The sequence below is a fragment of the Grus americana genome, chromosome 13 (assembly GCF_028858705.1).
Source record: "Grus americana isolate bGruAme1 chromosome 13, bGruAme1.mat, whole genome shotgun sequence".
Lineage (NCBI taxonomy): Eukaryota > Metazoa > Chordata > Aves > Gruiformes > Gruidae > Grus > Grus americana.
The window spans coordinates 5549847-5562155 of record NC_072864.1 but is presented as its reverse complement, the minus strand read 5'-3'; the positions used below and the strand labels follow the sequence as shown (position 1 = coordinate 5562155).

Below are 12309 nucleotides of genomic sequence, written 5' to 3'. Positions count from 1 at the left end.
CATCCTTATTCACACTTAAAAATAGCTCCTTATAGACTGGGATTTTATTTGATGAGAGAGATCTTATTTTGTGAGAAACAAATTCATTCTGGTATGAGTAAGTGAAGCAGAATCTGCCCTTAGCTAAGTCCTATTTATGTGTTTACTAAGTATGAGCGTGGCTAGTGGAAGACTGGGACAAACTCGATCCTTTCAGCTTAGCAAAGCCACAGCTTTTCGCATTAAGAAACTAATTCTATCTAAGAATATATTCAAATGAATATAAAAATGTTTTTAAGGCTTTTATTTTAACCTGCTTTGGTACGGATGTAGATATCTATCTATACACAGAGGTAGTGAAACAAGTTTTCTGGTCTTTATATAATGTATTCTGTTGTTGGCTAAAGCATGGAAAAAAGATGTTGAGAATGATTTTTTTTTTTTTTTTTTTTTTTTTTTTTTTTTTTGGTTAGCTCTCGTGGCTGTTTTCACTAGACTGGTGTACACTGCTCCCTTCTGAACGCTTAAAGTTGTCTTTCCTGGAAAAAGTGTTTGCACTAACAGATGATGGAAAACAAAGCTGTCTGCTGTATTATTATTATATCTATAATATATATATATATATAAAAAAAAATATACCTCATCTTTTCCCCCAGTTCCCCTCCATTCTATTCAAAGGCACATCAGACTGTTCCTGGTATTTTAAAAGAAATTGCTCATAAGCGAAGCGTCCACTGATGTAGATGAATATTTAAAGCTCGGCTGAGCGGCACATGGGCTGTTTCCTATAACTGAGCACACAGTTTGGTTACAGCCAGGCATAGCATTAGGCTGATAACATCAACTACACAAAATGGTAATGCAGTCCAAATATTTGTGCTGCCAGTGTATATTCTGATCACATCTGCTCACTGTAATCATTTTTTTCTTGGTAAAGTGTTTTTTGTTTTGTTTTTCTTTTTTTTTCACCTTTATCAAAGCAAGTTCTTGTGTTTCATATGTCAAGCAGAGCTGCTGTTCTGTTTGAAGTTGTGAGTGAAGTTTTTGAATGCTTGTGATGAATGAGCTGGGAAAAAAATACTCTGGCTCTTTGATGCCATGGGTAGTTTGCAGGCTAACGTATTTGTTCAGTTTGGAAATGTGATGAGCGGTATCAGAGACCATACATGCATCCTTTTCATGCTAATTCAAGTGACACAATTTTCAAATCATATTGTAAGAGTTTAACATCTCTGTTAGAGCTGAAGTGATCCATAGCTAGCATTTATTTCTTCAGAAAACTGAGACCAAGCAATGCCCAGGTTGTGAGCTTTTTTTTCCTCTTTTCTCCTCTCTTAGGACAAAATTGAATTATAATCCTCCAAAGGATGATGGCTCAACGTACAAGATTGAACTTGAAGGGATATCTGTTGATATTATGAAAGAGATACTAGATTACATCTTCAGTGGGCAGGTATGGTATTAAAAAATAAAAACTGAACGGAAATGGAATTATTTGGCAAAGGAACCTGGGTTTTAACAGTGCTATCCTGGAAGATAAACTTCCCAAGCTTTACGTTAAAACTTCCACGAGCGGGTGTACCACGCTGGGGCTGTGCACTTGAAGTAGAGGCAATAGGCTCTGCAGAAGTTGTCGCAGCTCTTCTCATGCCATGGGGGAGGACTCTAAAAGAGTCATATCAAATGCTTGCATTAAAATTCCTGGCTACCTTCGGTAACCTGCTTTAAACACGCAGTCCTTTACAGCTGTAAAAGGGAACTGAATTGAGAGCAATAGAGATTGAGGCTCCATCGCTGAACATAACAGTGTGTCAGGCATCCTCTCTTCCTCAACCTCACGCCCACCTCTCCGGCCCCTGGATGCTGACAGCACACCCCTTCAGATCTTTGTGCTGGTGGCCTTAGCAGGAATTAAAGTTGGTGTGTCCAGTTTATTTAGAACCAGTTGGAGTTTGCTGAACGACTTTTAACTTTCAGCAGAAAAAGAAAAGGCAGATGTGGCTTGAAATTCTCTTCTGGACATGTATTTTAAAAAAATATTTATTAATGGCAGCGAAATTAATTTTAGGTTCTCGGATTAGATGAGCAATTTCACGGTTACTTCAGGTGCAAAATTCTGCTTGACACCTTCTGTCAAGCAAATGCTTTTCCATCCCTGGGTTAATTTATAAATGGGTAGTAGTCACATCAATTTTTCATTGTTTTTACACTGGCATTAATACCCCATTTTTCAGCCACTGAGAATGAGTGTAATGAGTGCGGACATGTCATGAAACAAATGAGTGATAGTAGCTATAACTTCTAAATTAATTCTTGCAGATCAGGCTAAATGAAGAAACTATCCAAGATGTGGTACAGGCAGCTGATCTCCTGCTGCTTACAGACTTAAAAACTCTCTGCTGTGAGTTTTTAGAAGGTTGCATAGCTGCTGAGAACTGTATCGGTATTCGGGACTTTGCACTGCACTATTGTTTGCATCATGTTCACTACCTTGCCTCAGAGTATCTGGAAACTCACTTTCGAGATGTCAGCAGCACAGAGGAATTCTTGGAACTGACTCCTCAAAAACTGAAAGAAGTGCTGTCCATGGAAAAGCTCAATGTTGGAAATGAAAGATACGTCTTTGAAGCGGTGATTAGGTGGATTTCTCATGATTCAGAATCGAGAAAGGTCAGGCCATCCAAATGTTTATATTTTGAGTGGGACCCAAATTGGTGTGTGTGTTCTAATTGGTGGGAACTTAAAATAGATATATAGATTCCTTTCAGGGCTAAGCTTGCACTTACGGAATTAGTAGAATTTTGCCTAAAATGCAGACAGTGGGATTGCAGTAAAAGGCTGAAAGCTGTGTTGATGGTATATCATCTGCTGTCTTTATTATTTGATAAGCATTGAAGAAAAAAAAGTGCCTTTTTGGCATTTGATGATATAATCGTGTTTTTGTAGAGGGAAAGCATGTAGCACATTTTTAATGAAACTTTGAAGACTTGATGCATTTTCTTAATAACATTGTTTTTGTTTTTACTTCCATCTGGTTTTGTTATTACTTCCAAATATCAAAAATACTCTTTTACATTTTTGATAAATATAGAAGCATCTGTATGTATGAGTGCCTTAGCACTGTTCTGTAAAGTTTGGGGGATTTTCTGGCATTTATCTCTTTCTGTAGGTTCACATGAAGGATGTCATGTCAGCAGTGTGGGTTTCAGGCTTAGATGCTGCGTATTTACGTGAGCAGATGATGAGCGAACCACTGGTACGGGAGATTGTCAAAGAATGCAACAATATTCCCCTCACGCCACCCCAGCAGGGAGAGGCGATGCTGGCCTCCTTCAAGCCCCGGGGTTACTCGGAGTGTATAGTGACTGTTGGTGGAGAAGAGCGAGTGTAAGTATGAAGTGGCATTGCAGGTCGTCACAGTTAGTAAAATGCAAGCGCCTAGCATTCGCGGCATGTCTGAAAACACAGTGTGGAGAGAATATGTGCACCTAGTGTGCTTCTCCTGTATCATTTGAGTTGTTTTTAAGTTGTTCAGACGCACCTAAAGTACCTTTGTGAATGATTCAGCAATAAATAGTTATTTTGTGATAATTTTCTGACATTCAACACATAGTAGATACGTAGGACGTGTTGCTTGTTCAGTAAGTGTTGGCTGTTTGTTTTTTCTTTAAACTGAATAGACTTTACTCAAAATAAGCACAGAATGTTGGAGAAATACTTTTCTAATAATCTGAAAAGTGTTTACAATAAATCTTAAAAATAACGAACGTGTGCTTTCACTGTTTTGTTGACAATAGCCGTGGTTCCAAAACCAAGTCATCATTGGTGTATCTGAGATGCCAGGTGAAAATTCCTGTTCCACACAATAATGCCTTTCTTTTCTTGAGTACCCCTTGCAGTAGAGGGGAGAGGTTTGTCCTGTTTAAATAAGTTTAGCACTTAGATGTTTGCTCTCTATAGAAGTGTAATAAAATACTCAAATAACATTTTGCACGTCAGTGCTTAGATTGCTTTACTCAGACATTACTAATACTCTCTATCAGTTCTTTTTAGTTTGTTCAAAGTTCCTTCATGACAAATGTTCCAGGCAGATACAGTATGAATGGAGTGTGTCTGCTTTTCATGTCTCCAGTCTGTACAAAAATAAATTTACGCGTATTTGATTTGGGGGTCTTCTCCTCACCAGGGAAATGCCACGCTTTATGAATATACATTAAGTCACGAACAAGCAAGCTTTGGACACAAGTCGTTAACAGTGAACTCGTAAAACTCTGTCTTGTCTTTCTGTTTTTGTTTGTTCCCTCCCCACCCTGTGTTCAGATCACGGAAACCAACCTCAGTGATGCGGTGTATGTGTCCTCTTTATGATCCCAATAGACAGCTCTGGATTGAACTTGCTCCTATGAGTATTCCAAGGATCAATCATGGAGTATTGTCAGCAGGTAAAGGGGAGCTTTGTATTTGTAAAGTTAATATTATGAAAACTTACCAGTGCCTCAAAATCTGAGATACGGTTTATAATAATGTATTATTTTTTTTCCTTAAAGATTGACTGCACTGGGGTTATTTCATGCTTCCCCTTTGTCTGCCCAAAACATTACTTTATTCTGTGAAAATCCCTGTCATCTGAGTGTCTTAAAATCACTATTCCTGCAACATTTTGTGGGAATCTGCTGCATCTGTCTCTCCAGGAGTATTTCATGTTTTAAGTAAATTCCTAGCTGCTGCATCACTGAATATGTTGAAGAGTATCTGCAGGGGTAGACTTGAGTCCAGATATAAGTATGTGCTTTACCTTCTCCAGTCCAGAGTGTGACCTGTGACTGGTCTGAATCTCTTAGCAAATTCCAGGATACAGCTCGCCAGTCACGTTGTCTTTCTTAGGGTACAGGTGTGAGTCCTGTTTTTAAAATCATGTTACATTTTGTTTTACAGAAGGATTTTTATTTGTGCTCGGTGGTCAGGACGAAAACAAGGGAACACTAAGTTCTGGAGAGAAATATGATCCAGATACCAATTCTTGGAGTTCCTTACCACCAATGAATGAGGCAAGATCACCTTCTAACTGCTGGGATTTGATTTTCTACTTTGGCAAAATGTTCCTTTTATTCTGGAAAATTTTATTCTGAATCTCCAGTCACCTGCATCTCACACATTCAAAATCGTGCTACCGACTGTCTTCTTTTTAACTCCTCCTGTTATCCTTGTGGTCTGGTAATGGCTTCCGAATCTGGAAAAACAAAACTGTTAGTGAAGAGCTAGCTGTAAAGCTGAACTACAAAATTTCAGCAGTTCCATATGGAATCAGTCATGTAATATAATTAGTATTCTCCATATGCTGGTCTTATAAAAATATGCATACGTTTCCTTTGTGTTGTATGCAAGGAAACTTATATGGACAGCGGGGTTGGGCTGTGCAGAGAAGATGGACAGAGGACTGGCCAACATACAGAGTGTGGCTTGCAGAGACATATTTATATTTGTTTGGTTTGAGTTAATGTTTCCTTCTTCATATTTGCATTCCATGAAAAAGTAACAGTTTATTATTTGTAAACACACATCCTTAATACACCTGTGTTTTTGTCATCTTATATCAGCATAGGGTGTTTTTTAAGAAATTGTTGTTTGCCACAGTTGGCAAAGGCCTGTAGTTTTGGCCACATTTGTAGTTACGATGCATTAACTTTCCTGCTTACTGTGAGTAAGACTGAGGGTAGCTGTGCTCCTACGTACAAAATAGAAGAACTGCCCTTTCAGAGATAAAGAGTCCAAGTTTTGCTCCTGTAGAGACCCGAAAGCAACAGCTTTATTGTAGAGACCACTACTATGCAAACTGAAATATGGCCAAGCTCTCTTCTTAGATTGCTGTGCGGTCTCTTTGGCTTTTGTTGCTCTGTCTTTTTTGAATACCCTTTGTTTTGTTTAGTTGAATAAATGAATAAGCTTATTCTGGAGTTTAGGATTTCACCATTTAAAAACTAAAACTAATCCCAGGCATAATACCAATATCGCTTTGCAGACAGATATGCTGAAAAAAAGATTGTCTTGATTTATTCACAATGGCAGTTATGATTTACAATGTTGACTTTACTGGTATTCCTTAGGCACGACATAATTTTGGTGTGGTAGAGATTGATGGAATTCTGTATATTCTGGGAGGTGAGGATGGTGAAAGGGAGCTAATCTCTATGGAGAGCTATGATATTTATAGCCGGACCTGGACTAAGCAGCCAGACTTGACCATGGTTAGAAAGGTAAGAAATACATCGTACGTTATCACATTGCTTACTGTTAAATAGTTAATACCAACATAAAGTTATATATGTTTCAACCTTTTGCTTCAAGTAGAAGCTATAACAAATATTCTCAGAATGAAATGAGGGAGAGCATCTTCTTTATTTATACCAAAACAAAACTGTGGATGAGAATTTTTATGCGTGGCATTGACATGCAGTACAGGCAACCCAAATATATACGTGCGTGTATGTGTATACAGTTAGTTTTGAGCTCTCGATACTGTGCATTTGTGTGTAATTTTAGATGTACTGCTTCTTTTCTTCCACAAGATTGGCTGCTATGCAGCTATGAAGAAGAAAATCTATGCAATGGGCGGAGGCTCCTACGGAAAACTCTTTGAATCTGTTGAGTGTTATGACCCTCGAACTCAGCAGTGGACAGCAATCTGTCCTCTGAAAGAGAGAAGGTGAGTGGAAATGGAAGGGAGGAACTAGATTGCTGTATACAACCTTTTTTAATCCTCTGATGAGAGGAAGTTGTCCTTTCTCTGATGAATCCCTGAAGATGGCTGCCAGAGGCCCTATGAATTTCACCATGTCTTTCTGCATCATGGTGACCTGTATGTAGTTAACATGTGGCTGAGTAAAGATAAGCATCCAAGCAATAAATATGAGTCTTGTAGAAATACACTCTTGATGTTACAATTAATACTACCCTGATGCAAAATGAAAACCAGAAATGTAGTTCAATTGGAACTTCAGATTTTGACCAGAGATAAATACTTTGCTGTTTTGTTCTTTTACATGGTCTGAACTAAGTGCTTATGAATCGTATTCACGGCTCATCTAATCTTGTTGAACATATAAGGGGGAGTGTGTTTATATAAATAAAAAAAATGAGAAAAAAATTTGAGAAAGTTCAGAAGGATATATGAAATGATTTTTGATATGTTGCCCTTTTTTTTTTTTTTTTTTTTTTCTTATTTGAATTCTCAGATTTGGGGCAGTGGCCTGTGGAGTTGCCTCTGAGCTTTATGTATTTGGCGGGGTCAGGAGTCGTGATGACAGTCAAGCCAGTGAGATGGTGACGTGCAAATCTGAATTTTATCATGATGAGTTTAAAAGGTAACTAGGTACAGCTATATACATCAAAAATACATGCCTTACACACTCACCTGTCTGTTTCCCTCCTGCCTTGCTCCAGCACTTCAAAGCATATTAGATCTTTGCCATGCATCTCTGTTACTCATTTTACCTTTTACAATCCAGTGTGGCTGTTACCAAACATCCATCTGCTTTGGTGGCTTGTCCCTCTAAGATACCAAGCCTGAAGCCCTGGGCCTGTGCCCTGAACAGGAGAAGCACCTTGATCATACCGGTGCTTTGCCTGGTTCTTCCCCTGCACCCTGCAGTTTCCCCAAGTGCAGGGTAGTGTTGCCCCCTCGCCCCATACCCCTGCCCTAGGCTCCTCCTGAGTTCTCCTGGAGGAGTTGTAAGTGTGTACAGGGTTACTTCTCCATGAGCCAGGACTGTCTCCAGGGATTTGCAGTTTAGGGAATTCCTAAGCTAGAAATAAGAAATTCCACGCATTGTTGTTCCAAGCATTTATAGCTGGTCGCTTTTTGAATCCATGTAGGCTTTTGCCATAGGAAAGATGCTATGGATGCTATGCATTCCACAGTCACCTCAACATTCCATACACACACTGTACATGGCTAATCTCCATTTGTTTGTTTTGAATCTGCTTCTGATGACTTCATTTGTTATCTCTTGGCTCTGGTATTGGAATCTACCTTATTACACCTGGTAACTATTCCAATTGTTATGTTAGGCAGAATTTTGTGTATAGTCACCTTATTCTCCAGTCATAACTGATAAGCTTTGGTTCCTCCAGTGTTCTTTTTCTTGTGTATAACTGTAAACAGGATTATTCTCTTTTTTTTATAAACTAAATTGGAAAAAAAAAAAAAAGACTTCGTGGTCAGATGTTTCAAGGCTTGTTGACAGTGGAGGAGATTAATACGTCTGTATTACAAGTCAAGACTGATTTATGACTGTGACCTGTATAAAAGCACACAAAAATAGAGCAGTAGATCTAAGTTCATTATATAATTTTCTTGCAAGATGTAGATATAAAGAGACTTTAATTTCTGTATGAAGAGATCTTCTGTGTTGTTCAAAGTGATGTCTAAACTAGCTATAATCAAATGAAGCTGGAGAAAAAACATTCTTTAAAGTGGTTATAGGAAGCAGGCGGGTAGGAAAGGCTATTGCTGCTGCTGCTCTCTAGCATTTTCTGGCCCTATGGGGATGTGGGGAAATGCTAAAAGCTGATTAACTTTTTGGCAAGGGGCCTTTGAAGGGGAAAGAATTCTGGAAAGAAGTTCTCCCTGATCTCCTGCTTGCTCTTTTTAGTTGATTCGCCTGAAATATTTCCAGGCTGATTCTGTTCTTCAAAAGGTGCTATATAATAGCTGATGATTCCTCACCAGGAACTGTAAACCTGTTTCACTGGTGTATTCAGACTGAGCTTTCATAAAGTGGAGTTTGAAAAACCCCAGGGGGTTCCAGCCTGGGTGCTCCAGGTGAGTCCTTGGTGCCACCTGCTGACTGGAGCACAGGCGCCTGCCCGGCAGTATTTCCAATGCCTGTATTTGTGTCTTTGCTTGGCGGCATCCCAGAGGTGTTACAGGATTCAAGTGAAGTTAGAATAAAAATCCAGTCGCTTCAGCTCTTGTTCTAGCACCCGGCGTGTTGGGTGAGTGGCACAAGGGCTGTGCTGGCACAGGGGAAGGTGAAGCAGCAGCAGTCGCCTCAGTCTCCAGTTGCTAGAGGAGGCGTGCGTTGAGGGCTGCCGAGATCTTTACACCTTGCCTTTCTGCTCTGCTGCTGCACAGAATTTGAGCTTAGAAATTTAACTCAGCATAAACTTGCGCTTGCACTGCAGGCGGTGCACAGGTTGTGTGTTTTCCTCTGGAAACGGCGGGCCAGCAAAGGCTGGGACGATGGCCGCTGCCGCTGCTGCGGCAAGTGCTGCTGGCTGGGGTTTGTGCTCTGCGGTTTTGGAAGGCGCCTGGTTCCAGCCCCGGGAGGCAGGAGGGATGTTGCTGGCCAGAAGAGGGTGCAGTGTCACTGCATATGTCCTAGCACTCTAGCTCCTGGGGTCTAACAGTTACCCCAAATTTCGGTTCCCTCGGAGCACTGTGCGGGACAGACGCCTTTCAGGGTGGCTGTGGCAGTAACTGTGAGAGCTCAGCAGTTGTTCCTATGGAGGGAACAGAGAAAATAGCCATAAAGGGACTTCTCTTCAAAATGTAGTTTAGCAAGTATTTCTGCCTGCCAAATACTGAGACAAAATACTTTGTCTGGTACTCTTCTTTGAAGTACGATTGAATCTGGGCAATTATCATAATTTTATTATAATAGTGTTTCACAAATATCAAATGAATACCAAATGAAGGCAAGTTGACTCTCTGGAAAACATGAGGGTATTATTTCCTGGGCTGATTCAGAAATAGCAGAAAACAAATCTAAATCAGTTTATTTTGAGTGAAGGATGAAAGCTTAAATAATATGCTTCTTGAGTCTGTGAAAACCTTATGCTAAATACTGATGTGTGTGTTTGATTAGTTAAGCAATTCCACTTGCACTGGGTATCATATGCTCTCCTGTGCATCGTTGTTCAAGAGTAAAGCATAAGTGATGCTATAGATTTTACCACAGGTGGACAGTATCTTTCTCAGTTCCTTAGTGCATAGTTAATGTGATACAAAGACTGATTCTTTGTCTTTAACATCATGCAGTTGCTACAAGGTGATTAATTTATATTTGAAAAGTGCATTTATTTCCTCAGCAATAGTTTCTGAAACAAATACAGGTGGTTAGTCCGGTCTAGTCCAGGAGCTTTAGAAAGTCATCGTGAAGGATATAGGCACCTTCAGACTCCACAGTGCATATTCTTTTTGTAGTTACAGTGAAGGAATAATACTGGAACTGTCAAAGCTGAAATATCACATTAATAGTGTGTGTGTATATTATTGACAGAAGTCTGAAAGTGTTGGGTTGAGAAAGATTTGTGGAAAGGAGGAATATGTTTGCAAGGTCATTTAGCAGCAGTGGGTCAAAAGCACAGTGTATAAATTCTAGCAGACTCAAACCAAAATCCATAGTCGTTTTTTAATAGTTACATATTGGTATTGCATAGTTCATAATGAGGTACAGACTTTTCCAGCTGTTTTTAAGTAAGTGCAGAACTCCATCGTGTTCGCTTTCCTTTTGGATGGAAAGAATTTTTTGTACTGAGTTCAGCCATCAGATACTGTTGGTTTAGTGATGTGCAGCAATGCGCACGTGCGTCATCTGTGTCTTTTTTCATATGTGCCTCAGCTCTCATTGCCTGAGAATACAGGATCTAGATCATCCTCGGCATCCAGAGTCCGTGAGGATCCGAGTTACGGGTTTTACTTGGTGTATATGTCTAAGTATGTACTTATATCAGTATATAAACATATTAATTCATATAAACCGACATAATTCTGGCTAGAATTGGACTAAAGGACTGAAGCTTAACTTGTTTAATATTGCTTACTTTGACAGTAACTTACTCCAGAATAACTTACAGTGCAGTCTTTCAAAATTGTTATTCTTAACCATGACGCAGACTTTTCTAAGGACTAGGGATATGCTGAGATCTTCACACTAGCAAAAAAGTAAACATTGTGACTCCTGTTAAGCAATACTGTATAAACAAGTAATAAAATAAATGAAGTGAGACAGAGTACTAGCATACACATGAAATGTGGACAGGATAATGTAGAAAATAATTCTCATATTTGAAGTACTTCTGTAACTGAAATTTTTCAATTAATAAGTGTTTTGTCAGCCTGTCTTCAGAGTCATGTGCATGAGTGAATTTAAGTGAACCAAGGACAGAAAATGTGTACGTCAGACTGCAGGTTTTTTCAGGATGTAGGGTTTTTTCAAAAGCTATAGATTGAGCTTTGTGTGCATTGTATCCTGGTTTTCAGAATATCGATCAAGCTAAAAATAAATTTTAAAAATGTGAAAGTGGGAGATGGAGATGCAAGGGTATTCTTCACTCAATGATCCAGTGTTGGTCTCCTCCATAAAAAGCAGGAAATCTTGGCTCCATATTAAAGACCTTGATGGGTCAGTCTTTCCTTCTACCAGAGTTCATAATTCCTAATACGCCTTTCTGCACCATGTAGGTGTGTGGTGAATTGGATGATGTCTGTACACACTAGGTTTTTTTCTTTTCAGTGTGGATATTTGGAAATATTTAATAGAGCACAAATTGGCTTTAGGATTCTCTTGCAAGAGCTGCTGGTGGAGCTCTGTCCTTGAGTATGGCCGCTGCTGCCTTCCAGGGGTGGTCTGGAAGTGGGGCAGGCTTTCTTCCTTCTTGTCACCAGCTCCTGGTTCAAAAGCAGTACCAAAATGTGCAGGTATGGAGGGGGATAAAAGTGAGAGGTACTTGTTCAGAAACAATACTGGGTAAAAACACCTTAAAAATCCTCTTTTTGCTGCTGGAACATTGTAAAAATAAGGAAATGCTTTCAGCAGTATGTAAGTAGTAAACTAAATCTTGTAAGATAGTATGTGTAATTAGGAAGATTCTCTCATTTGGTGTGCAGGAGTTTCATTAAAAGAAAGTGCTTATGCAAATGTAATGAGAAAACTAACCAGCTGACAGCGCTGTCAGATGAGAGGAACACGGAGATGATGTACATTCATTTGTAGGCTTCCTTTCCCAGCTGGTGAGAGCTCGCGGTGATATGTCTGGAGTATGTTGGTTCTGTATCACATCTCTATTTACTTCCCACTTGGAAATAAAACAGTTACCATCCTGCTTATTAATTACAGTGGTGTGGATGGATTTTTTTTTATATCACTTTAAGACTGAAAAAAATCAGGATTCCTTCCTTTTTTTTGATTTGAGAGGAAGCATATTTCAGTTTCAGAGCAGTCATTTCTGCCTGTGGGTACAGAGGTACATCCTTCTCCCCTGCTACTCGCAGATTCGGTTTGAGTAGAGCCGTCCCAAGGAAGTACGCAAGAGTTGTGTTCCAAGGAG

General features: G+C 39.5%; 1 protein-coding gene across 1 annotated transcript in view; it reads left to right on the top strand.

Moving 5' to 3' along the window:
• Positions 1-12309, top strand: part of GAN (gigaxonin) — a 42363-nt gene that overhangs the window by 12766 nt on the left and 17288 nt on the right. The window contains exons 2-9 of the mRNA XM_054840298.1: positions 1318-1432; positions 2299-2649; positions 3149-3366; positions 4300-4421; positions 4915-5027; positions 6084-6233; positions 6546-6682; positions 7212-7340. Of these exons, the coding sequence (XP_054696273.1) occupies positions 1318-1432; positions 2299-2649; positions 3149-3366; positions 4300-4421; positions 4915-5027; positions 6084-6233; positions 6546-6682; positions 7212-7340 (1335 nt within the window). The remainder of the gene's footprint in view (positions 1-1317; positions 1433-2298; positions 2650-3148; positions 3367-4299; positions 4422-4914; positions 5028-6083; positions 6234-6545; positions 6683-7211; positions 7341-12309) is intronic.